This window comes from Cimex lectularius, unplaced genomic scaffold, assembly GCF_000648675.2.
Source record: "Cimex lectularius strain Harlan isolate CLEC.00 unplaced genomic scaffold, Clec_2.1 scaffold327, whole genome shotgun sequence".
NCBI classification, from domain to species: domain Eukaryota; kingdom Metazoa; phylum Arthropoda; class Insecta; order Hemiptera; family Cimicidae; genus Cimex; species Cimex lectularius.
This window is the reverse complement of record NW_019392865.1, coordinates 19309-46765: the sequence shown is the minus strand read 5'-3', so window position 1 is coordinate 46765 and position 27457 is coordinate 19309. Positions and strand designations below refer to the sequence as shown.

Here is a 27457-nt window from a genome sequence, read left to right as displayed (position 1 = left end):
TTTCCAAAGGTGTTTTCCTGGCTTCACAGCTCAATTTGAAATTTTCTAAAAAAGTGCAAAAATTAACACGTTCCCGAATTTTGGAGTTTACTGACGAACGACTGAAGGTAGGCAAACATTTAAAAAACATCTTGTTCAGCGTAAAATTTTCTAAAAAATGAGATCTAGCGCAGGTTTGAGATTTAAAAGGCTGTGAAAATATGGATTTCCAAATTTGGCCATTTTTCCTGCGAAAACCAGGTGGTAGATTTTTATGATGGGCAATTCAGATATGATTATAAGTTGCGTGGAAAAATTAATTGACTAATTAAGGTTTTTTAGTTGAGATAGAAAAGTCAGTGTCACGAGCGGGATTGGAACCCACGACCTTGGCTAGATACGCCACTGCTCTACCACCTGAGCTATGGTGATTTTGATCCACTTGGACACTACTTCCCCCCTTCTCATTTGTCGCCGAGAATCAAATGGATTATACGACATTTCAAAAATGGCAAAAAGAGGGAAAATTCAAAAGGTGGGGTTGAGATGGGAAGTTAGTGTCCGAGCGAATCGAAGACACGATAGCTGAAGTGGTAGAGTAGCGGCGTATCTAGCCGAAGGTCATGGGTTCGAATCCTGTTCGTGACACTGACTTTTTTATTTCAACTAAAAACTTAATTAATTGAGAGATATTAATTAGTCAAGCGGACCACGAAAACTAGTGAATTTAATAAGTTATTAGGTTATTTCGTTTCATTCTTCTTCTTTTCCTTTTTATTATCTTCGTTTTACTATGCTTAAAGTAATTATCATTATCAAAGTAAAAAGAAGATAGTAAAATTTGTTAGTACTTACAACACATATAAGATTGCTGATTTATATAAACTCAAATTTGCTCATGTTGGTACATACTTACACGCGTGCTCAAAGTTGAGCCTACAAAATCCCGCAGTTAACCAAGGTGTCAGGTGTGATCTATAAACAGCTAGGTCAATTTCACCCCCAATGCAATCAGTTCCAATTTAAACCAGTCACTGTCTCACCCACTCTTAAATACAATATATCCTATTTACATACCATTCACACAGTTAGGGTGGTGGAGTACACCTTTACGCTTATTAAATAACTAACTGGGCGTCGATGGGCTATTTGATATTCCGCCATAGGACCTTTCACTCAACACATTTACGCTAATAAATACATTCACTCTATTACCACACCTCAGGGACATAAAAATATCATTACTACATGTAATAAAACAACTCAGGGATCAGATAATCTCTGCCGTGGTCGGTCACAATCACCAGTGACATTCTTACGCGCTCTCTATATGGAACCAAGGAATGCACCTTTCAACGAGGGTACACATAGAGCAACCTTTCACTTTGCCGGACACAACACACACATATATATATGAATTATCTATTATATGATGTTATAAAAAGTGAGATGGGTTTAATAATAACTCAAATTCAAATTAAAAATATTAAGCTGCATAAGTGTGATCCTTAGGTCAAACCCTTACAATTTCTGTTATTATTCATTCTTTACGATTGTTGTTGCTACTTTTTGATTCTTTTCGAGTAGAAATTCACAGTGGGTAGCCACTGAGGTCTGATTTGGTGTTTGCAATGAGAAAATAATTAAGTGTTAATTACGTACTATTATTTTCATTCCTCCTGGAAGAGAGATTTTGTTAAATTAAGAAAATTCACCATCAATTATCAATTCTAAGTACGTCGAAGTTGTCTCTATATTTAGAGGCCAGGAATAAAATGAAGGTGAATAGAACACGTCGGTTGGGTGTGATGAAACGAAAACAAATCCACCGCGTACCCACCTCATCGATAATAAACCGATATACATCTAGCCTCGTGAATGCAAACTTTAATCTCGAGTCTTAAGAAACAATCCGTTCTGAGAGTCGTTAAAATTCCATTAAGCGGAATAATAATTAATTCCGTAGGGCGTCAAGGGTTTTAGGTGAAAGCGGATTAGGATTGTTCTAAAATAAATGAGTAGCGGGGTTGTCGGCGGGGCGGGAGCTCGTTCGGGGGTTGGGGTTGATATGTGAGCTGGAATGAAGTGTTTAGGTAAGTTGGGGGTTGGCCAGCTGTCATATCCCACGACCACCTAATACGAGTAGACGACCGCAGTATAAATGTTGTTCCGCGACTCATGGCTTTCCCTCTCGTATTTCCCATTTGCCAGCACTCTTCAATTTTCACCTTCTCCACCTTTCCTTTATGGACGGCCTGTCAGAGGATTTCTAAGCCTTTAACCGTCCAAAATCTGGTAAAGATGTGAGGGATGCCTAGAATCTGTCCAATAAACATGTATTATGACTTTATAATTTTTTTTAAATCCTATTTTACTATAATCAACTTCCACTTGCACCTGAATCATCTTAAAAGAACTGAAGCGTTTTTAAAAGTACAAATATTTTCTCTTATTACATGATTTATACATATTTTAATTAATACAAATTTAACATAACCTTTGAGGTTCAATCAAGGATTATGGTAAACATGATATACGTTTTTCTGTCATCTGGTTATGTTTTAAATCATAATTCAAAGAATTACGAAACTTACGTTTATTATTTTATTTACGTTTGCAACTATATGCAATGTATTATGTAAGCAAATATGGAGTAGCGTGAACGACGCCAAATTGTGCCATCCTGAGACGTTAACAGTTTCTTTCAAATATTTTTGCTCGTCCAGGGATATCGTCTATATTCAGGGTTCGAAGGAGGAGATAAGATTATTTGTGAGTTGATCAGGGTGACTAAGAATTAAGGTATCGGAATTTGGCAAGGTCTGCGACATAGGGGATTCATATTGCACTACTTATAATCATATGAATTTATAGACCTCTGTCCGGGAGAGTAAATAGATCTAGGTTACATGTATCTTTTATATCCTATATGAGGATGTTTATAAAATTTAAAGTTATCTATATCAAAGAAAAAATCATTAATGATTTCAAGAATTTATATTATTTACAGAAAATGAAAAGAAATCATTTAAACATGCAGGTTTTTAGAAAGGTCCTTTGTTGTAGAATTTAAATGTTTAACTTTTTGTAATCCCGATTGTATTTATTTGTTTAAAAATTGAACGTTTAATGTCAATAGTCTTTGTTAGTAGTCGTAGCCTAATATTTGAAATTGAAGAGGTTGGTAGAATTCCGTGACGGCACGCGGCGCAATGGTCAACACTTCGGTCAAGCAGATCTGTGTTGCAGGTTTAGCATAGCGCGCCGTTTCGCTCAACCGTCAACTGACATTTTAAAGCTGTCCAGTTCACGTTAATGTTGGACTAAAAAGCATAAAACTATTTCAAAGTTTTGCTCCTTCGCACTTGTTCTGTTTTATAAAAATCGCATAGCTTAAACAAGAAAATTCAGAGATACTTTGTCTTGGAAAATCTCCAGAAAAAAAATCAATGAGACAATTTTAAAAATATATTTTTTTACACACTGCTTCAAAAATTCAATGTATTTAAGACAAAATATTTAGACATTTTACATTGAAAGGACCTATGAATATCATACCAAAAAATTCACTAAGATCAGTTCTCGCTCCATTAGAATGTTTTATTTTGTTTTTTTAACTTAAGTTAAACAATTGCCTATTTAAAAACAAAGCGCAGAATTTTTATTAAAATTAACAGATAAATTACTTAATGCATATTGTATGGAAGTATTTGCATTGTTAATACTGAACGTAGATTGGTTTACTGTCCCGTGAAGAGTTCAAGGGAGTATAACTGATACTGCAGTATCAAGCCCTTTTAGCCAGTTTAAAAGCGACCTTCTACTATGGAGTAGTTTGAAATTAAAACGGGTTAATTTGAAGTTAAAAAGGGTTAATTTAAAATAAAAATTGGTGATTTCAAATTAAAAAGTGTTTATTTGAAGTTAAAAAGTGTTCATTTTTCATTCAATAAAAAAATTGATTTAAAATAAAAATGGTTAAATTGAAGATAAAAAGTATTAAATTGAAGTTAAAAAGCGCTTATTGGCAATAAAAAGGTTAATATAAAGTTAAAAAGTGTTAATTTTATTTTTAAAAGGGTTAATATAAAATTAGAAAGGGTTAATTTAAAGTTTAAAAGAGTTACTTTGAAATATAAAAGTTCATGTCAAATAAAAAGGGTTAATTTGAAATAAAAATAAACTAATTTGAAATAAAAAAGGTAATCTAAAATAAAAATAATTAATTTGAATTAAAAAGCGTAATTTGAATTAGAAAAAAAATAATTTAAATTGATAGTTGTAGCCGAGTAGTTAAGGCGTCAGACTCTCGGCGAGTAGATCCCGCGGTCGTTGGTTCGATCCCTACCGTCGCCTCTGGAATTTTTTTTGACTCCTGAGGGGACCGGTGGCCGCAATTGAAAAAAATTGACGCTGAATTTGGTCCCAACCCCATTCAAAAATGAGTTTCTTCGATGAAAGAACACCGGAACACCGGAAAGAACAGACCGAAGGCTCAAATTCACACTCGTGTTACGAGCACCGAAAAAGCCAGGGATATAAAAAAAATTAAAAGATGAGAATGGACTGTATCATTTATTCATTTATTACATGGTTCAAACAGGGAAGCAGCCTCAAAGAACGGAAAATTTGCTGAATGAATTCTGCTTAGTTCGATTGATTCTGCAAAAGAAAATGTAAAACAGTTCACTCACTCGCAAACTCCGGCTTGGCAACCTTAAACTGAGTGGTGATAGAATTTCTGGAGCATCAATAAAACCGTTTAAGAATAGCGAAAAAGCATCACCTCGACGAGTGACCAAGGAGTCCATATTCAATACGTTTAGGGCAGCGGAATAAGTAGTTAAATACCAGATTTAAATATTAGGTATTTGGTAACGTATCCTACCAAATACCTAATGGTATCATGTGTGACAGAGAACTGTCTGGAAGATCATCCATTCAGTTTTTCTTCTTGAATTCGGCTGAACGGATACCAATATCTTATATTCTTGTTTTACTTCTCACTCCTCTTTTCCTATTTGGATGACTCGATGGGGTGAGGGCAGAGACGATCTGCGACCTGACTACCGGTTGTCATAAAAAGGGCGGAGGAACCGGTATCGATTCGGTTGTCAGCTAGTCCCGCGGTCAGCCGACAACTTTAATTGTGCCTTTCGGAAAGCTCTGAAATTCTATTTCAGAGAAAAGACGGTCTGACTCTGTCGGGGTAATTTGTAGGGAGCGGAAAGGGCTCATTAGTTCCTGTCCCATCCACGTGCTGCGCACTGATTACAAACTCTAAAGGAGAGTCGTTCCCTCTAACCCGCTTTCTCCCTATTTCCCATTTACAAAGCCACCCCAGGGGCCGGCTCCCTTCCGCTTTTAAACCCCGGCAAAGTTCACACCAAAGCCCTCACATAGTTAGTGTAGACTCGTCGTTAGCCGCTCTCACGTTACCCAGCTTTGTTTAGACCCTTCCGTCTCTCCAACTCTGAACTAACTTGATTACGTCTCATCTGTAACGGCTTTAAAATGAGATTCGATATTATAACCCTCTTTCTGTAAGGCAAGAATAACTTTTGCCCTGATTTAGACTACGTAAAAGACGGACTAAAGCAAACTGTAGAGTGACTATTATTACAATTCAATTGACTTGATTAGAAAAATTGAAGTCGTGAGGAGCGGTCAAGAATGAGGTAGTTTAGAGAAAAACCTTTTTTATTATTTTGCTGACGTTTCGACCTTTATTCGAGCCATCTTCAAGGCCTGGATAAATTACAAAACATATGTAGATTGTAAAAAATACTAAGATGTAAATATAATTTTTGAACCAAGTATTTCATAGTCACATAAAGTGTAGAGCTATTCTTTTATTGTCATATTGGTTTTTATGAAAGTGTTGTGAAACGTGAATTTATATTCTGCTGCATTTGAATTACTATGGGCGAGGGACGCGGTAAATCTGAGTAAAATTTCTTTGATCTTCCCATTCTTGACCGCTCCTCACGACTTCAACAAATTATGAAACAACCGGACACGAAGAAACACAGACAAAACTTTTTATTGTAGAAAGAAGAACACATCGCACACCAACAACAAAATAGACCCTGGGCGAAAAATATAAAAACCGGATCATTTAGCTTTAAATATTCGGGTGTGTGACTCTACAGGAAAATTAATACTACTCTAGGTGGACTCTGGGCTGCTAAACACCACCATGTGTCACTTTTGGATTGGTGAGAACGTACCGTCACCATTCACCAAAACTGGAATGTAGACTGGAATATAGTTCTGTGTCGAGCTTTAAATCATCGGTGTGAGTATTTATCAGGAAAAATGGAACATTTCGAGTTACGTCAGTTTTTTCTTGTTTAGTGAATGATTTTATGCGGTACGGAGTCACATTTTCACATTATGAAAAAGAAAATTGTTAGATCAATTGTACAAATATGTGTTTTGTAATATTAAATTAACATAGGCCGTGATTTTGACCTTAAATTATGTCGACAGCTTGGCATTAACAACTTTGATTTTTTCTTCAAGACCATACCTTGATTTAGAGTGTTCGTGAATTATTTTAGTCTCAATTATTTTATTTTAATAATATTCTTAATTATAATATAGTTTTTGATAATTTTTAACAATGTTGTCTTTTAATTTTTAGATTATTTTATCATTTCAACGATTTTTTAATGTTTTAATTCCAATATTTTTAACAATCATTTCACGCCGAGAATCCAATCCGATTACACATTTGAAAAATGGCAAAAAGGAGGGAAAATTCAAAAGGTGGGGTTGAGATGGGAAGTTAGTGTCCAAGTGGATCAAGTGGTAGAGCAGCGGCCGAAGATCGTGGGTTCGAATCCCGCTCGTTGCACTGACTTTTTATCTCAACGAAAAACTTAATTAATTTTAATATATTAATTGGTCAAGCGGACCACGAAATTAGTGAATTTAATCAAAAAAACTTTTATTTCAATTATTAAATTTGTATTTTAAATAACTAATTAGCTCTGACTCCAGGAGGAAAGCAAATTTGCATCAAAATTAATCTTAGTAAAACTCATTACATGGGCAATCATTTACAGTCATTCATTAACCACCATTATTGCTAGAGCAAACAAACTAGCCTAAATTACTGAGAGCCATATATGCAAGAAAAGTGTCATAACTCAAAAAGGGGTAGTTTTTTTAGGAGTAGTACAGCTGGATTTTTAATGTTTTGGGTTTTCGCATAAGTCTTGGAGAAACTAAAGACAGTATTGATGGATCATGACAGTTTTTATTGGCAAAAACCTTAATGGCGTGTACCTAATACATAAGTCACAGAAAGTAAACTTCCATCTACTTTTCCTGAAAATTTTCTTTTGTTGTGTCACTTTTCTTGTGGGTGAGCGATGTGTAAACGAGATTAAAATCAATTTCAAAAAATACCTCATCCTACGTTTATCCAATTTAAATATTGCATTAAAATAATTAATTATACTTTTATGTAAGGACTTGGTTGAGATGAAACAGTTAGTGTCACGAGCGAAATTCGAAACCAGAACCTTCTGCTAAGGCTTAAAGCTTCGTTACTAGTTATCAAATTGCAATAGACGGCAAGGAATTAACAATTTTTGTGATGATATCCAACACAGCTATATTATGAACAGAAATACTTGTGAGACTCGAAGTTTTTGAAATTCTTCTGTAACTTTTCAAACTTCCAGATACTTTTCAAACATATAGAAGAACTCAAGAAACCAGTCCATAACTTTCGGCCTCATTATGGGTCAGAATCTGCACAGTAGATTCTGCGTTATTGAGCTTTCGAAATATCGGCATGATATTATCAAATGTAAAATACGTCTGGGGTAGGAAAGGCCGGTAACAGATGACTAAAGCACGTGACTGAGAGGAAGGGGTTGTGAGAAGAGGGCGGCAAGAAAATGGGGGGGGGTGGAGAGAAAGGGAATTTCTGAATAAATAGAGAATTTCCTTCAAGGGGAAAGGGGTATAAGCGGATTTAACGACAATATAGCAGTACGCTTAAACGGATGTAAGCTCCCTTCCTTCGCCAGAAGGCTCTAAATTCTAATGTTCAATGATAGCTTCCTGAGGCGGTTATTAATGGCTTCACGCAAAACGGTTCGCCTTTTAATAATTGTTACTTTTCGAGAATGCCTTTCTTCAAAAACCTGGATATTTATAATTTTAATTAAAATAATTTAAAACATCAACAGAACTTAAGAATCTTTCTGATGGAACATATTAGATAATCAGGCGAAAACGATATCCACGATTTTTGGCGTTTTTAGTTTTAGTTATACTTATTTTTAAAAAAATTGTGAATACTACGTTTATAATTTTTAAAGAATATAATAAAAATCCTTCACTAGCCGTTGTGTTTATATTAAACTTCTACCTTAAGTCTATTTTGTAATATTACAATTAATTCAGATTTTTAGTTGAGAAAAAAGTCAATGGGACGAGCGGGATTCGAACCCACGATCTTCGGCTAGATACGCCGCTGCTCTACCACTTGAGCTATCGTGATCTCGATCCACTCGGTCTAACTTCCCATCTCCACCCCACCTTTTGAATTTTCTCTCCTTTTTGCCATTTTTCAATTCAAAACTCATAAGGTGGGGTTGAGATAGGAAGTTGATGTCCGAGTGGATCGAGGTCACGATAGCTCAAGTGGTAGAGCAGCGGCGTATCTAGCCGAAGATCGTGGGTTCGAATCCCGCTCGTCCCATTGACTTTTTTATCTCGATTAAAAACCTTAATTAATTGTATGATATTAATTGGTCAAGCGGACTACGAAATCAGTGAATTTAATAAAAAATCTATTTTTTAAGGTAAATTGTGTAACTTTTGTTTGAATTAACAATACTGTAACATTTTTAAGCGTTTTTTGCTGCATAAAAAGAGTCAATAAAGACTCGAAACGTCAGTCAATGAAAAAAATTTGGAGGTGTGTTTGTGTAATTTATCGTTAAACAATTCCTTTTTTTGCAAGTATGCGAAAGGGGAAGGTTTTACCTTTTCCAGTCCAAGACACACCACTGAAGATGGCGAGAAACATACAGGCGTTGACCAACCCAACAGTAATAGGCACACAATACGATCAATAGTGACCATCACCTCGCAGACACACGAAGAAATGACACAATGATAAAAATTGTTTTTGGTTTTCATCTACACCTACACCTCTGACCCATCATCGGACCTGAAAGAAAATACGGCTAACTGTCATTCTTAAGAAATATATTTTTTTAATTTGTAGATTATCACTACTATCTTCATTTAAGTAGCAAGCAAATTCAATGTTTTTTTAGTTACTGCTGAACACAGATTACAGACGAAAAGGGAACTCCCACGCAAATTATTTTTAGAAATTGAAAAAAAACCATTATATTTATTTTTCTTCAAGTAAACATTAGACTATAATAAAAAGTTGGACTATAAGTGGATTGAGCAATTATTTTTCCAAATTGATCAAGTTTTATTAACCGTTTGTATAGTTTAATGAATGTCCCATAATTTTCAAGGCTGACGTTCTTGCACCACCTGTTCCTAATCGATGTGGAAAAAATCTCTTATCAATTATGAAATCGCTGTTACATAATGATTTATGAAGCAAATTGAAATAAACTTTCAACCGGATGAGTTTCAATTAATACCTTTCGGATGATAGATGCGGTCGACAGGTATGTGAATTAATAACCCGTTAGGCTATATTTATAGTTTATTCCCTATATGAGGATGTTTTAGATTTTTTCAAATTTAATGTTAGCTGTAATAAAGAAAAAATCATTAATTTAATTAATCATTTATGTTGTTTATAGAAAATAAAAAGAAATCTCATAAGGATGTAGGTTTTTAGAATTGTAATTTTTGTAAAATTTAATTTTTAAATTCTGTAATCCCGATTGTATTTATTTGTTTAAGAAATGAACATTTAATGTCAATAGTCTTTGTTAGTAGTCTTGGCCTAATTTTAAATAAAGGGATTGTGATATCCCTTTACAGCACGCGGCGCAATGGTCAACACTTGGGTCGAGCAGATGTGTGTTGCAGGTTTAGCATAGCGCGCCGTTTCGCTCAACCGTCAACTGACATTTTAAATGTGTGGTGATTAGTGACCGTTAGTCGATGATTATTCTGAAATCGTGAGATGCGGTCTGGTGTGACGTAGGTTTCAGAAAAACGTTTTCTTTATCGTGCCAACGTTTCGATCTTTATTGAGATCATCTTCAGGGCTCAAAGTGATGTTTTCTGCGTAATTGTGCCATTCCTGCGTGTCGTGTTGAGAGTACATTTTTTTTTGTTTAAGTGTTTAGTGGAGAATTTTGTTTGTCTGTTTGATGAGAGAAGGGGTAGTGTCTGATTTGATTGTGCTGTGTGTTTGTGTCGCTGATAATTTTGTTTATTTTTTCCTTGTACTCTTTTTTGCTACTGTTTGTTTTGTTTTGTCAGCAGAAACAATGAGTATGTCAGAATTATTTTTGAGAAAATTTTTGGTTTTGCGTCTATTTTTGTTGAGATATATTTTGTTGATTTGTAGTGAGGTATTGTAAGGGATTTGTTATTATGTTATTGCATTTTGATCATGTTATGCCTTTTATTTTTTATGTTTTTGTTGACTTTTGGATTACATAGTATACATCAGTAATTAATTTACCTATTGAGAAATCAGTGTTGTTGTATGGAATGGAATGTTTGCGGCCAAGTGATAGGAAGTTCTGGATTTCTGGAGGAATGTTAGTTTTTGTTAGGTTTAGAAACCATTTGTTTCTGTTAACAGGTGTTTGTTTGTTGTTTAAGTTGTTCAATTTTTTGGTGTGTTTGTTTTTAATTTGGTCAAAGTGGGGATTGTAAGCATCTTTTTGATGTTTGTAAAAAAAATTTAAAATGTCTGTAGGCATTATGTTGGCGGCACTGAGTTTTAATTGGTGTAATTTTTGTGTTAATGTCTTAATGTTTTTGATCGTTGTGGTGATTTCTATGTTTAATATGTTTTTTTTTTTAATGTATTGTGGCTTTATGTATTTCGTTAATTCTGGTGTTGGATTGTATTAGTGTGGCATTTGTGAAGTTAAAATTGTTTTTGATATGAGTAGGAAATACCTTGTGTTGTCTGCATTTCAGGACAAAGGTTCTCTGATTGATAGCCGATGCGAGTTTCTTCTCATTGTTGGCGATGTCCTTCAGAATTCATTTTGCCTCGTGTCCATATGTAGTTGAAATTTGTTCATAGAATCCCATGTTCTTCGTTCTTCTCTGTAGAAATGTATGTTGAGTGCACTCTCAACACGACACGCAAGAATGGCACAACTACGCAGAAAACAAACACTTTAAGCCCTGAAGATGATCTGAATAAAGATCGAAACGTTGGCACGATAAAGAAAATGTTTTTCGGAAACCAACGTCACACCAGACCACATCTCACGATTTCCGAATAATGACATTTTAAAGCTGTCCAGATCATGTTAATATTGACTAAAAAGCATAAAACTATTCCAAAGTTTTGCTCCTTTGCAGTTGTTCTGTTTTAAAAAATAGTATGACATAAAAAAGGAAAGGCAGAGATACTTTGTTTTGCAAAATCTCCAACCACTAATATTTGAAACCGTTTTGAACATAAACAGTTCAAAAAAATCAACCGTGAGACAATTTTAAAAATATTTTTTTGACACACTTGCTTCAAAAATTCATCATTTTATTTAATACAAAATGTTTAGAAACTTTAGGTTGAATGGATTTATTTTTTTATTATTACTTATTACTATTATAACTTCAACAATTTCTCTCAAAATTTTAGTTATCAGGATTTTCAAAAATCTTTCTGCAGGTCTGAGCATTTTTGAAAAAATGGAAAGCAAGTAAATTTAAAAAATTTCACTACTACTTTACTTATATATCATAGGTAAGATTTTAGTTTCTATCAGCCTGAAGGACGTAAAGAATAAGTCAAAATACATACGTAATAAATAAGCGACAAGACTGAACTGGACCATTTAATGGTTTTTTTTTTTGGTTCAACATTTTAACACCAAATCTAGAAATAAAATAGATGAATCAAATTCAACATCAAACTTCATCAAAATTGTAGCAATTGTATGATGAATTTTGTTTGTCAAACACGTATTTTTATTGTTTACCACCATTTGTTGTTTATTAAATTATACATAATAATATTATGTAAATTTTATTACTTTTTGTATATAATATAATTTACACAGTAAATAATGTGTAATGCGTTATGGCAATTCGTTTCTGGTCATGATTATTTCTGCGTTAAATGCATTAAAAAAGAATAACGTACTTTGGAACCAAAATAAAACATAAATATATATGTTATCTCTTTGAGACTGTTTCTGATAACATAATAGAGTTTTTCTGGAGTTTTTACCTCAAAAAAGACATCTTAGACCAATGAATTTATTAATTTATTTTTTAAACTGTATTCTGCTAAAGACTTACAGTATTGCAGAATACACTTTAGTGCTATCTGATTAATTTGTTGCTTGTTTGAGGTATCGATCATAATTGTGAATTTCACACGGGATAGACGCGAGCTAATTATTAATTAAATTAATGTAATGTTATTATTTAACGACTTTTATGACTTCTTCGGGTTTTTTATATGAGCAATGTATTACCACATTCGTTTTAGTTCATTATTAATTCTGAGTTAAATGCACTGAAAAATGAATAAAACACTTTTAAACCAAAAAAAAAAAAATTATCTAAGTTACCTGTTTGGGACTGTTTCACATAATACAATAATAAAAAAGGAATGAGAGGAAGGGAGTTTCCTTAGTAATTTCACTTGTTCTTGAACGTTTTAAATTATGCGAGAAAGGGGAGGCGGGTTTGTTTCGCTTTAAGAAGGAAAGAAATATGGGATTGAAAAGGAGGAATTAAACTTTTATTTCAAAAGGCAGGGGCCGGGGGAGGAAGCCGATACAAATAGACGGGGAACAGAACTCGGAGACAGCAATAAGAAGCCAATTTTAGGAAAATTGGCAAAGGAAGAATGTAATTAGTTTTGTCTGTGGAGCGTCGGCGGCGAGGGGGTGTTTATTGTGTTTGGCGTCATATGGAGGTGCAATAAGGGGTTGAAGGAGGAGAAGAGGGTGCGGGCAGGCGTTATGACGTCACGGGGTGGGGGTGCGGGATCCCTCATTGGTCCTCCGCAACCCACAACCCCCTCTCGGGCCACCCTCATCATTCCTCCCTCTTCTCCTTCTTACCGTAATCTTTCCTTCTCTTTCCTCATTCCACACCCACGGTGAGAACCGTTCGATGAGGACAATTGGATTCTCCATACGCCCCTCTAACTGGACCTTATACCTAACCCTATTATCCTTTACACCCCCTTGACACGTGCTCAAACTAAATTGTTGTCCCTCTCCCATTCACTCACCTGATTACAAATTCAATTTATTATTATTATCATTATTATAGTTTACTTTTTCAACGAAAATTCCTAATACATTTCAAGGTGCACTAACAACTTTTGATGTACTTTAAACAATACCTTACTATTCGGTAATATTTATTATTTTGAAAGACTCTTTCGTACAATTATTACGTATTAAACTTGGAAATGAAATAATCATTGTGTATGTATTGTCCTAGATTATATTTATCACCATTCAAAAATGGAGGTTGAAAAGTTGCGTGTGAATAAACAAAACTTTATTGAAAATTATTTTCTTCAGACCATCTTAATAAATAGTAATAAATATTTTATATGTAAAATAGACTGGAATAATTTGATCTCATTTCTTTTCACTGTTGAGAGCATTTTAAATTTTGAAATAGATCTTCATATTGTTCAACAATTTAAATTAATAATCAAACAAAGTCTTGATGGAAGTGATGCTTTTTCGGAAAGAACTGAGTCTTTTTGTTACAATTAGCCTTATCCAAGATCGCTTTTTTATGTAGAATTTTAATCTTAATAGGGGTAATAATACTTACTCGTTGACCAAAGGCCACGCAGGTGACACTTACTCAGAGGTTGCTCGGCGTGTACCACATAATAGAAGCTTGTCATGCCTTGGCTCCTTACAGAGAGCGTGTACGCGTGCCGCCGAATATAAGAATATTTCTCGGGTACAGTTTCTGATTTCTTTGTTTCTTTTTTTGGAACAGTTGGTTTTTTGAAATTGTATTTGTATGAGCTTTGTTTGAGTGCATGTATTTATTAGAGTGAGTGGTAAGGGAAATATAGCGTTTCCTTCACCTTTTCGTATGTGTATTTCAGGTGTGTATTTAGGGTCGATGGCGGAATATTTATGAATGTACTTCAAGACACTTGCTCTTAAGATGCATTTGAACATTAAAATGACAGCATGCAGCTAGATGTCCATAGGGTCTGCAGTGTACGGTTTAAGAAATCTGTCAACGTAGATTCTGTTCGGAGAGGTCCGAAGCGTCCTATCATACCAGTGTGAAAAGCTAAGCAAATAAAAACAATAAATAGATTCTGTTCTTTTATTGATTACTACTATTATAATAGTATTATATTCCCTGTTCTGTAGTGTTCGGTGTTAATTGACCGGTATAGATCTACCCGCTCTATTCTAATATTTTGCGGTTGTGTTGTACGTCCCTAAAGTAGTACCACAGCATATCAGGTGTGTTGGGGTTTCATTAACTATTTTAAGAATAGCCCCAAAAACAGCATTGGTTCATGCGATTCTAACTCAGTTTGAGCCTGCTGAGATTGGGATTGTTTCCTTCTTTTCTTGTTTGGTCCGTCATAAAGGGGTCATACAAGCAGTGTGGTAGGGAAAGGTTTGCTTCTTCCTTTCTCTCTACTATTGCAAGTTCTCGAACCAACCAGATGGTAGCTGTTTTTAGCATTCCTAGCTTATTTAGTTGGGTATTGCAATTCAGATCCATACCACCAGATGTTCGGGTTCAGAGCTTTAGTAGCTTCTTGGCTATCTGACGTAATTGTTATCTAACCGGCACTGATCTGTCTTCATTCGCGAAATTTAAATGTTATTAAAACAGGTTTCAGGTGGCCATTGTCTACTGTGTTACACAGTTCCTTACTGAAGATGGTGCATAGCCGAAACGTATGAATAATATCAAAAACTCGCAAATGATGACGGACCAATTTGGGCCGGTTCAAAATGCGTTTCCCGAATCACAGATAAACACCATCATCTGCAAATCTTTGTTTTTTGTTTTCTGCTCAGATTTGATTTGATAGCTCTATTACATAGACCAAAGGCAGAAAGATACGGGCGTACTGCCTATAGGCTCTAGGCACTTGATTAGTGAATACACATGATTTAGGGATAAAAGTGGGCAGAAAGCCTCTTACGCCTAAAACCTAAAAGATCTATGGTACCCACTCATGATTGTAAATACGTACGGAATATTGTACTATATTATTATATCCTACTCTATTATACTACTAGCCGAAGTTCATGGGTTCGAATCCTGTCTGTTACACAAATTTTTCATTTCCAAAATTAACTGAGTATTACACTATATTGTCAATTTTTTTTTCTGTTAATATGTTAGTGATTAGAGAGGTGGGTTAGGGGGTGAAGGAAAGGGAGGAAAATAGTCGGTGTTAATGAGGTGAAGGGGGCACTCTCTGGAAAAAGGTGAAGAGACAATCGCTAAGGGACAAACTGACATAATTCAGCCTCCCTCTTGGGATAGTCAAGAAAGGGTTGCAAAGGTCCGCCCGTGATATTTGGTCCTAAGGTCGGTCTCAAACGGGCCTCGGTCTTCGACTTCCACCCCTTTACAACTAATTAACAATCCTCGTGGGGAGAAAGGTCAACCCTTTCTTGTCGCCCTCGGAAGTGGCGTAAATCCCGTAACTTTTTGGAATCTTTCTTAATAGCACCACTCCCCATCCCCTGGGGCTTTGACTATCGGGCTGGGTACGCTCTCAAAGGGGAAGAAACGACAAAAGTGTGCACGCCCTTTTATGGTTTCGGTCCCACATTTTTTTTTTAACAAGCTCCCATATTCCTTTGTCACCGGATAACGCCCTTTCATCTCTGACCTTTGTATCGGACTCGTTTTCCCAACCGTTACTTACGTAAATTATATCGTAATATATAACGATTGAAACAAAATGCATTTTATTAAATATTAAGTTCCGAACATCACGAATACTATGGGGAGGACATCACATTCGAAGGTCGTCTTCGGCAAAATGGACTTTACAATTTTAATTTTACTTTTTTAATTTACCATTTTTCCAATCATTCTGTATCTTCTGATTCTCGTTTTATACCGTTGACTAAACAAGGCATACATGAAATCCAATTATATTTAGCAGAATTTAATTTACGAATCTATTAAAGTTTTGTTTTTCTTCCTCAAACACAAGCTATTTTTACTCTTCTACGGCTGGGTTCCTGAGAAACTCTCCGATTAAAATTAATCAAACTTTGTACGAATTTTCTCGATAGATGGAGAAATTTTTATATCGAACTTTTTTTAAAATTAAATTTATTTATTAAAACTGGCCTTATTGGACCAACTATTAATTTTACAATAATATTATAGAATAAATAAATGTTTTCATTCTTATAAACCTATTGGTACAGTGAGATTTACATTTCACTATTTATTTTTTACTACTCAAGTTCATATGGCTTTGTTCTTTTCTGTATTTTATGCTATCTTCTGACCATGTTTCGGTTATGTAAGAGTTTGATCGCTTCCACATTCTCGTGCTGGCTGAGACGAGCCTGGAGTTTGGCGGCAAATCTTTGTATTTCTGCCGTGACATCAGGAATCTTAAGATCCCTATGTAAGTTCCCTATGTACCAAGGTGCACTGACCATGTTAAGGAAGATTTTATTTTGGAGTGTTTGTATGATTTTGAATTGCTGTGTTTGACACAAATCTCATAGTTAAATACCATATGTCCACATAGGCTTTATGACTTGTTTGTATAATAATATTTTATTTTGTATAGCAAGGTTGGAGCCACGTCCTATCAACCATTATAGGTGTCTATACCTTAAACTTATTTCTGTCCTTTTTTTCTTCACGTGTTTTTTCCATCTCAGCTTCGCATCTAAGGTCAAACTGAATATCAAACTGAAAGAAAAAATTATGGCTGTTTTTAACAGCAGGGGAAAAATACTTTTTTTAATGATCGGGAATTTTTTTGTTACTTGTAAAGAATTTCAACAAAAAAAATTCTCGTCCATCTACGCAGCTAATGATTAAACACGTGTCCCAAAACCTCTCTCTCGTACCAAGAGTAATTTTTTGGGATGACCTTTTTGTCCTAAACTATTTTCGGTAACGATCCCCCCAAAATAAGCTTTTTTACTCATCTAAGAGACTTTTCTAAAAAAAAAATATATTTCTCGGTAGGTTTTTACCTCGTCTATCTAAGCACCTAACGTTTGAATACGTGCCCCAAAACCTCTCTCTCTCATACCAATAGCAGTTTTTTGGGATAACATTTTTGTTCCTAAAAATGTCATTTTTGGTAACGATCCCCCCAAAATAAGCTATTTTACCCTTCTAAGAGACTTAAAAAAAATTGTTTGAATATTAAAAATCTCTCTTTACTACTTGTATGAGTTTTCGTGATATGATCCGTTTTGCTTTTAAAAACGTCATTTTTGGGAATGATCGATCTTCTCAAAAGCTCAACGGCTTATCCATGTTTATTTCTCACTTCGTGAAGCGTTTACTTGTTTATGTGTTGTGCTTTGTTTACTGTCTTGGAAGTGATTATAGCGTTTTAGTTTTTTGGGGGGGTTTGGTGTTACAATATGCCAAGGAAAACGCCCTTCGGATATCAGAAAATATCTATTTATTTCTAGACGGTTTTCTTTCTTCATTCTTAATATCCTGTGTTAAATTTTAGCATAAGATAATACAAATATGCTAAATGTAACATATATATACACGTGTATTTATCGTGGCAGTTCCTGGCGCGATAGCTCTATACCTGTAATGTTTAAAAATAAAGTAAAAATACTTCCGGTAGCCGGAATTATGTGATTTTGGTGTGAAAATATCCAGGAAGAGTTTTAGTTCTTTATAAGATCAAAAAGAAAGCAGTGATAATACGTTCAAAGGTATTTTTACCGTTCTTAGGTAATATAATGTGGTGCTTAGATTTTTACATTTCTTTCGATGAAAGATTGGTTCTCATAGCAAATCTATTTAATCTAAGATAAAGATTTTTAATTAAAGAGATAAATTACAAAACCGTCACGAAACGAAAGTTCGTCGGCTTTTAATATTTCACGATTCATCTGGATCTAGGCTATGAATAAAAGAACAAATTCAATTATTATCTGCCCAGATCTGGGCCTATTTTCATGTCATCATCATGGCAAAACAATCATACAGATGTCTATAAATTGTCAAAATTAAGTTTTTAATAGATGGTTTGTTTGAAGACTGACTCAGTCCCAAAATAGTCTACGATTTTTTTTTCACACATTTTTTGAAAGTGACAATACCGAGACCCTTGAAGATCGATTATTCATTAATACCCGATTGTTTCTGCCCAATATTTGCCAGATCGACTAACGAGAATCATTGTTGTTTGCACAGGTCTTGCTCAGCAGCTCGGTGAGGGTGGCTGGGGGCGCGGGGGCTACCCTTACTTGCCGCCGCCTCCGCCGCTTCACCACTCGCAGCTCCTGGCCCTGTCCGCAGGGCACCACACGCATCCGAATTCAGGTAAGGTTTGTTTTGGTCACTGTGGTTTAAGAAAAAGACGCTTTTGTCTAAATGAACGTGATTTACTGCGGGGGGTAGCGCTTTATTTAAAATCTTGGTCTGCAGCCAGACACTGATATACGATCACTTGCAGCGCAAGATAATTCACAACAAGAATTGAGGTCCATTTATATTTTTATTGTCCACAGCTGTCTTTTTAGTTTCGTAGTGTTATTTATATATTTTAAGTTACAAAATACCTTAAGGGGAGATTTTTCTCAGTAAATCAGGGTACGGAGATTTCTGAGATGGAAGAAGTGCATGCATGTGTGCCCCAAAGGTACCTACAATACTCGATCCGCTGTTGTACTTAATATTTACTTCTAATATGCCCACAAATGGGTATGCACTAATCTTCTACACAAGCTGCACTTATGTTACAAAAACACATATCAACAATTGTAAAATGGAGCAATCTTTGTAAGTCACATTATATCACCTTTACACTGCGTCGTGAGACTTGTCCTATAATTATTCAGTGAACCTGTTCCTCAATCCGATAAAGTTAACTATTTACAATGCTAAGGAGAGGTATCGACTAGATTTTTTCAATGTTGAGAGGATAAGGTATATGGTCTTGAATGAAGTTAGAAATTTTTAATTATTCAGAAATCGTGAGATGCGGTCTGGTGTGATGCTTCAGGTTTCAGAAAAACATTTTCTTTATCGTGCCAACGTTTCGATCTTTATTGAGATCATCTTCAGGGCCTGGAATTTACAAACATTGTTTAAATTCAGCAAATACATGTAAGATGTGGAAAAAGTGAATTTATACAATGCAAAAAATATTTTTTATATTCAATCAAAGTATTTCTACATGTTTTTGTTTTTGAAGAAACCTCTTCAGTAACTACAGGAACTCAGAACATAAGTTATAAAATAATGACAGCATTTGAGTAACCCAAAAGTAATGAACTAAGTACTAACTAATTTAATTTCCAAAATAGTTAGCTCAACCTTAAAATCACAATATTTTGAATATTTTCTTTTGTACGTATGTAATTATCATTACAAGGAGTAAACGATTATCTTGATGTGATTGATATTCGCCTTAATAGTGTAATTATATATTTAAAACATTTGGGAGAAGATTATTCGGAAATCATGAGATGGGGTCTGGTGTGATGTAGGTTTCAGAAAAACATTTTCTTTACCGATCCAACGTTTCGATCTTTATTGAGATCATCTTCAGGGCCTGGGATTTACAAACATTGTTTCCATTTAACAAATACATTTAGGATGTGAAAAAATGAATTTATACAATGCAAAATATATTTTATATTCAATCAAAGTATTTTTACTCACTCAAAGTGTTTGTCTTCTGTGTAATTGTGCCATTCTTGCGTGTCGTGTTGAGATTGCCAGTGAGATTTTGCAGTTTTATGTTTATATACGTTGGATTTTGATTTGCATAGATCTCTGTGTTATTTCCCGTCTATGCGTATCTTTAATCTGAATCTATGTTGTTTAAGTGAGTGTTAAAGCGATGACGGGGCTGGAGACTTTTCCTTTTCCTAATATCCAATATTTTTTTCCACGACTTCTTGCAGTTTCTTTATTTAATTCCGTCTTTAAAACTTATCACTTGGCCTAGATAAACATCCATGTGTCTTTAGCTATAATATCAGGCTTTGAGTCGTTGAAATAGTCTTTTTTATTATTTATGCTCAGCTTTCTCATGTTTTTTTCTAATGATGGTATCTTATATAGTATATCTTGCGATGTTTCTCTGGCGATTTAGCAAATGAGGGTGGGTGAGGCGTTTTCCTGGGGCTTCGATTCCAAGCCTCGTGCTATTGGTTTATATTTTCACATCTCCATACGTGCTTTTTGTTTAACAATTTATGACAAACTAGAATGTTGTATTTATAAAAAGATGGCTGAGGGTCTTGCCTGTTCCACGCTTTTGCAGTTCATATTATCAAAGACGCCGAGAATCGAACCCATACGAAATTCAGATCCTTAGAATAAAATGTATGTAAGGTTTATTAGTCTTTATTCATTTTTCTGATTATTCTACGCGTCTTTATTCTTGAGACGTCTTCAAAGCCGAAATCTTCTGAACATTTTCGCCCATTTTGATTGCCGCTATCCTTCGTGGTTAGCCTCTTTTATATCGTCGTAGGTGCTGAACCCCCAGCCCTAAACAGACGGTAATAGGATGGTATGACACAAAGAGAGAAAAATAGATTACAACCCAAACGTGTTTACTCAACCCGCTTATTCGTCACTAATTCTGCTGATAACTGTAAAAATAAAAAGATGTGTAGCAACGTTGCATATTGAACCATGCAAATCTAATTCAAAACATTAAAAAAAATAATAATAATAAGGTCAAAGAGGTTGAATATTTAAGAATATTCAAGGAACCAAATGAAACATTATTTCGGGGGAAAGAAGGGAGAGAGAGAGAGAGAGAGAGAGAGAGAGAGAGAGAGAGAGAGTGGCTGACTGAGTGAGCGAGTGAGAGGGGGTGAGATTGAGAGGGAGAGAGAGAGAGAGAGAGAGAGAGAGAGAGAGAGAGAGAGGGAGAGAGAGAGAGAGAGAATGAGACCGATTGATTAAACGATTAAACTTTTTATTTAATTTCGCAAAGTAAGCCCACACGTACTTTTTTCCACTTCACATAAGAAAAAGAGAGAGAGAGAGAGAGTGAGAAAGAGAGTGAGAGATAGTGAATGAGTGAGAGATTAAGAGAGGGAGATAGAATGAGACCGATTATGTATTTGTTAAATGTAAACAATGTTTGTAAATCCCAGGCTCTAAAGATGATCTGAATAAAGATCGAAACGTTGGCACGATGAAGAAAATGTTTTTTTGAAACCTACATCACACCAGACCGCATCTCACGATTTCTGAATAATTATCGATTAACGGTCATTAATCACCACACATTACAAATTTATGCCAACAATTCGCCGAGCTTTCGCGACATATAGTCGCATCATCAGGGTACTGCTGCTGAATTATATGTTACATATTTGAGAAAGAAAACTATTTTTATCCATTTCACAGAACATTTGGACCATTTTGTGCTTTTTTAACTAGATTCTACAAAAAACTTCGATCGTAGTTGTGTTTTTTTAATGTTAATAGACTAGTTCTTTTGGAGTAAAGGTGAAATTTAAAATGAAATAAAATATTCTGTCTCCGTCGAGGTCCCTTTATGTACAAGAAAAAGTGAAAGAGAACTCCTTTAACATAAAAAACCACAACTATGATCGAAATTTGTTGTAGAATCTAGTTTAAAAAAGCACAAAATGTACAGTTGTAGATAAAAATGAATGAATTAAAAAAAAACTTACAAAAGATACATTTTGGTTTCTTTCAGAGCTATGCCGCGAACCTCTGGGCCCTATAAGCGTTGCAGTCGCTGGGAACGATGAGAAGAACTCTGTTGAGTCCGGAGCTGGACTTTTGACGACTGCGGGTGAACAGAGGCCGTCGTCGTCTTCCGGTGGATCGGGAGCTACATCTCCGGAACCGAGGCCGGCCACACCACCTCCGCTCGGCCTACACCATCCGGCATTTTTCAGCCTCCTGCTGCAAACTCCACTCCTGCCTCCTTCGCACTGGCTCTACCCGCACCTCTACCCGCCCCTGATAAGACCGCCGGATCCTCCTCCGGCCAGCCCGCCGACAAAACCCTCTCCGAAAGCCGCAACGAAAAGGTCAACTGACGTCTGGCGACCTTACTAAGTTTTGCCGATATTTTCGAATTCTTGAAGTTTTAACCTCACTTTTTAAATTCTCTCGGGAGAAAGATTAAAGATAAGTCGAACGGATCCTACGAGAGACAGTTACCAGTGCTGAGAATAATGTAATTCTTTTTATATTTCGTTTAGCAAATATATTTTATGTTTACAAATCTCTTTAATAAAAAAAAACCTCTTTGTTTTGTAATAAAAATTCCACTTTAAATGTTTACTCTCTAGTCGTCAACGTTCGATCGCTCCGTTGTGAAATGTAAAAAGACAAAGTTTTGACTTACGCAAATATTGTCTTAATTAAATTTCTTGACTTTATTGTCAAAATGTGTCTCCTAAATAGTCTAGCTCTTGCAAGGTATTTTTTCTCTTTTTCGTTTCAGTTTGCAGCACTGATTATGTTTTTCCCTTTTAAATTTAAATTTTTTTTATAAAATTAAAATCAAACTACTACTATTGTCCTGACTTTTAGATAGACATTAAGCGTATTTATTGCAGGCAGTTTACAATTTAGTTTCTGTTAAAAAAAGTTAAAGTTTTATTGCTGTTAAATTAAAATTGAACTATACTGTTACATTGTTTTGTTTTACATAATTGTTTATATTCTTTTATACGACCTTCGGTACAACAATTGCATTATTTAATCTTCCAAATGGTACAAATTATATTTTGATAATTTCAAAAATACTTGCTCAACGTTTGCTTTTGAATAATCATACTCACGGGATAAAGTGGTGGGCAACCCAGCTTCATATATTTTACAAGAAGTAAAATAGTTTCAAACGATCTTGCTAATTTTGTACTCAAATAGTATTTCTTCGAGTCTGTAAATAATATCGGTGTACACTTTTACGTTCAAGGGACTCTAATTTGTATACTTAAGTCATAAATCTCAATGTAATTTTCTTAAAAGCTTGTAGTTCTGTTCATTAATTTGTTAGCTATGTACAAATTTTATAAACTAAAGATTGGAAAGCGTTAAAAAAACGTCTTAAGTGTTGTAAGGCGCTTGAAATAAATCGAAAATATTGAGATGAAAGTAATGTATGTTGCACTATTAGTTAATTGTTATCATAGGTTTTAAAAAAGTGAGATTTCAACGGGGCGATTGGTATAAAAACAGGATCTCAGAAAGTTTATTATGGCCGAGACACGCCAACTTCACAGAACATTGCTCTTTGCACGATATATTTTTCCATCGTTACCGACTTGTAAATAAAATATTGTTTGTAAATAATTACGCTGATGCGACAGTTGTACTACCAGAGATAATTGTAAATGTGTTTTCCCATCGTGGATATGTTATTTTGCAATGGTAAAAGAACAAAAAAAACTGTGTGTAAAGGAGAATTTATTTCTTCGTTGTCTATATGTATATATGTTTTATGGTGTAGTTAAGAAAGTATTGATTAAATAAATGTGTCAAAAATGAAAGCGTTTTTATTAGAAAAGTTTCTTCTACTTAAATTGTATGACCATTTGAGTTCAAACGAACATTTGCTACAAAGACATTGTAGGTAAGTCCGAAAAGTAAGTCTGATAATCATCATTAGAACCAGTGAGATGTCAACGCTTGGATTTTTTATGATCTGGTCCTCTTATGCTCTCAGAACATCGGACGACTTTTTCCGGCATTTCTTCTTCAGAAACGATCAAACAGTGAACAAATGTTCAAATTGGGTCTAGACATATAGGATTATTTTTACATTTAAACAACCAAATTGGTATATATTGATGATTTATGTATAAATTTAATTCCCTAATTTCGTGGTCCGCTTGACCATTAATATATCATAATTAATTAAGATTTTCAGTTGAGATAAAAAAAGCAATGGCACGAGCGGGATTCGAACCCACGTTCTTCGGCTTGATACGCCGCTGTTATACCACTTGAGCTATCGTGACATCTATCCACTCGGGCACTAACTTCCCATCTCAATCTCACCTTTTTGGATTTTCCATGTGGATCGTTGTCACGACAGCTCAAGTGGTAGAGCAGCGGCGTATCAAGCGGAAGATCGTGGGTTCGAATCCCGCTCGTGCCATTGACTTTTTATCTCAACTAAAAACCTTAATTAATTATGATAAATTTAATTTATAAAATGTATTAAAATTTTCCATATAAATTACAGCTTTCCCATGCTTTATTTATTTATGTGAGAGTCAAAAAATTAGGTTACGCATATTTTTAACCTCTAACCAACACTAACCATTTCTTATTATCTTTTTTCTTCTAAAACAATGGGCGTATTTAGCAATGAACTGTTTATTCACTATTTAAGCTGCTATAATTTTTTTTTACTATTGTTTAATCCAAGTAAAATAACAAATTTTGAAAGAAGATTAGGCTGGCATCGAGAGACCGTACGCTTATTATATTTGGACTTTGGTGTAAAAGTTATTTTTGTCCACTGGAAGCTAGAGGAGTGTGAATAAATCTGTCGATTTTTTGAAGGGCTGGTCCTCCCAAGGGTGACAACCGACCCCTTGATCTGTTCTGTCATCTTGCTGATCTACAATATCGACACTACTTTCGGCCGATGAGCGGCTTTTCTCTCGCAATGGCGCAGTGAGGATCAAATGACAAATGACAGCTACACAGGATAACAATTGTTGATATCCTACGGCTTAATATACTAGTCGGCCTTTTTGAAACAAGAACCGATTTATCCGAGTTTTTGTTTTAACTTTTATTTAGTCCGCATTTGAATTTTTACGATCTCGATCCGGTTATGCTCGCAGAACTGTCTGACAGACTTTTTTCGGCACATCTTCAAGGAGGATCAAACAGTTGACAAATGTTCTAAAGTAGGGAAACACAATACCATCACGTGTCATACTTTAGACGACAAACAGTAACTTCAACATCCACCTAGCATGGTTTTCTAGACAGAATTGTGTAACAAATTTTCGGAAAAGATAGTTGCATCACAAAAATTGTAGGCAGCTATCCGAATTTCGACTAATAAATACTCCTCATCAGGCAGAAGATACAAGTACGTCTCTCAAGTTGAATTGTAGGAAAGGCTTGTGATTCCACCGCTAATGATCTATTTGTTTAATTAAAAAAAAAACGTGGATTATGACTCAATTAAATTTTATCGTACTACGTATTGCAAGAAAAATATTTTTTAATAGTTAAAGATTAATGTGTACAATGACAAGCAAAAAATTCCACCCACTTGTAATGTAACTTGGTTTGTGTATATATTTTATGTATTAATCAGTTTCACGTTTTTTAACGTTTAATAATTGGGATTTTGTCTAAAAATCTAAACAAAAAATAAAAGGAAATTGCTAAGGCAAATGAAAAAATACGGACAGATAATTTTTTAAAATTTTCTTTTAGATGTTTAGATTTTTTAATGAACATTTCAATATCGCGTTTTTCCTGCTCTTTCGTTAATTACTTCTCGAAGACGACTAGGCATACTTTCTACCAGTCTGGAAATGTCTCTTGGTTAGCCCATTCTTCACGAAGAGTCCTTTCAAGATCGTGGAGTTATCAGAAATTGATAGACGTGCTCTTTTTCGGCTTTTGAGGTTATCCCATAAATGCGGTTCAAGTCTGGAGAACGGGCCAGGCTAAGACCCTGATGCTATGCTGTTGAAGGTATGTTTGTACTATGCGAGGGACATAAGGACATTATCGTGCATTAGAATAGGATTTCATCGAGGACAAAGCATGATGTTCCAAAATTTCATCCGCTTCGCGAGTGGCCGTCAAAGACCCTCCACGAACAACAATCAATTCTGTTCAGCTCTCCTTTGGAATCCACGCCCCCACCATCACTGAGCTACACTGAAAAGGTTGGCTCTGGAAAAAATTACAAACTTCATACACCTCGAACTTCATGGAGCGGATGAATCGCTTGAACAACTGCAAGGTGCTGGTTTCGAAAAATTCTCAAATTCAAAAAGCGGTCATCCTGCGATAGCTGCATATTCGATGGGACGTCCATTATCAACAAGTGCCACACCACGCGCAACATCCTTAGCACTAAGTGGCACTTTTAAGTTTAAAAATTGAAATTAAGAAAACAAACATGAAAACTAAACAGTTTATTGCTTCAGAATTCAAATGGATTAAAATCCGTAAAAAGTAAACATTGAAAAATCCGGATATCGTGAGATGCGGTCTGGTGTGATGTAGGTGTCAGAAAAACAATTTCTTTATCGTGCCAACGTTTCGATCTTTATTGAGATCATCTTCAGGGCCTGGGATTTACAAACATTGTTTACATTTAACAAACACATTTAGGATGTGGAAAAGTGAATTTATACAATGCAAAATATTGTACATTCAATCAAAGTATTTCTACTCACTCAAAGTGTTTGTCTTCTGTGTAATTGTGCCATTCTTGCGTGTCGTGTTAGAGTTGGCACGATAAAGAAAATGTTTTTCTGACAGCTACATCACACCAGACCGCATCTCACGATATCCGAATAAGTATCGATTAACGGTCACTAATTTCTACACATTGAAAAATCCTTTATCATTGTTTCGGATTAAGGATTAAGTGTGTTTACCTCTATATTCCCAATTTAAAACATAGCACAAACAAAATATTTAAATAAAAACAATATTATTTTAATAAGACAAATTTAGGGCAGAATTTTCTTTTATCGAGAAAATGAAAAAAAAATCAATTGGGTGGAATTTTTTGCCTGTCAGTGTATATTGAATATTATTTATGTATATGTTCAAAATTGGGAATAAATAGTCAAAATCTATGCCATTATTTATGGATTTATTTCCATTTTTAATTTTACATTTTTTAAATTTAAATTTCTCAAACCAGTCTTGTTACCTCCCTATGTTGAAAATGTGTATTATTATTCTATTTAAATTTAAATTAAATTGTGTTTTGTTTCATGCAGATGGTCTTTAAATTCTGAAGATTTGTTAGATTGGCTTTGGCCTATATTTTAATATGTCAATCGGTACTATTTGTTGGTAAATCCCTCTTTCTGACATGTTGTCAACCTTGCCTTTAGGTTTTTGAGCATATTTCTAAGGGAACACACACACTTCTAAAACCTAGTTAAAAACCTAC

General features: G+C 34.9%; 1 protein-coding gene across 2 annotated transcripts in view; it reads left to right on the top strand.

Moving 5' to 3' along the window:
- LOC106670222 (protein lozenge-like) overlaps positions 1–23810 on the top strand; it is a 73538-nt gene extending 49728 nt beyond the window's left edge. For both annotated transcript variants that reach the window (XM_014400341.2, XM_024228860.1), the window contains exons 4-5: positions 18526–18654; positions 22025–23810. In XM_014400341.2, the coding sequence (XP_014255827.1) occupies positions 18526–18654; positions 22025–22392 (497 nt within the window). In that variant the 3' untranslated portion in view covers positions 22393–23810. The remainder of the gene's footprint in view (positions 1–18525; positions 18655–22024) is intronic.
- Positions 23811–27457: the final 3647 nt, after the last annotated feature.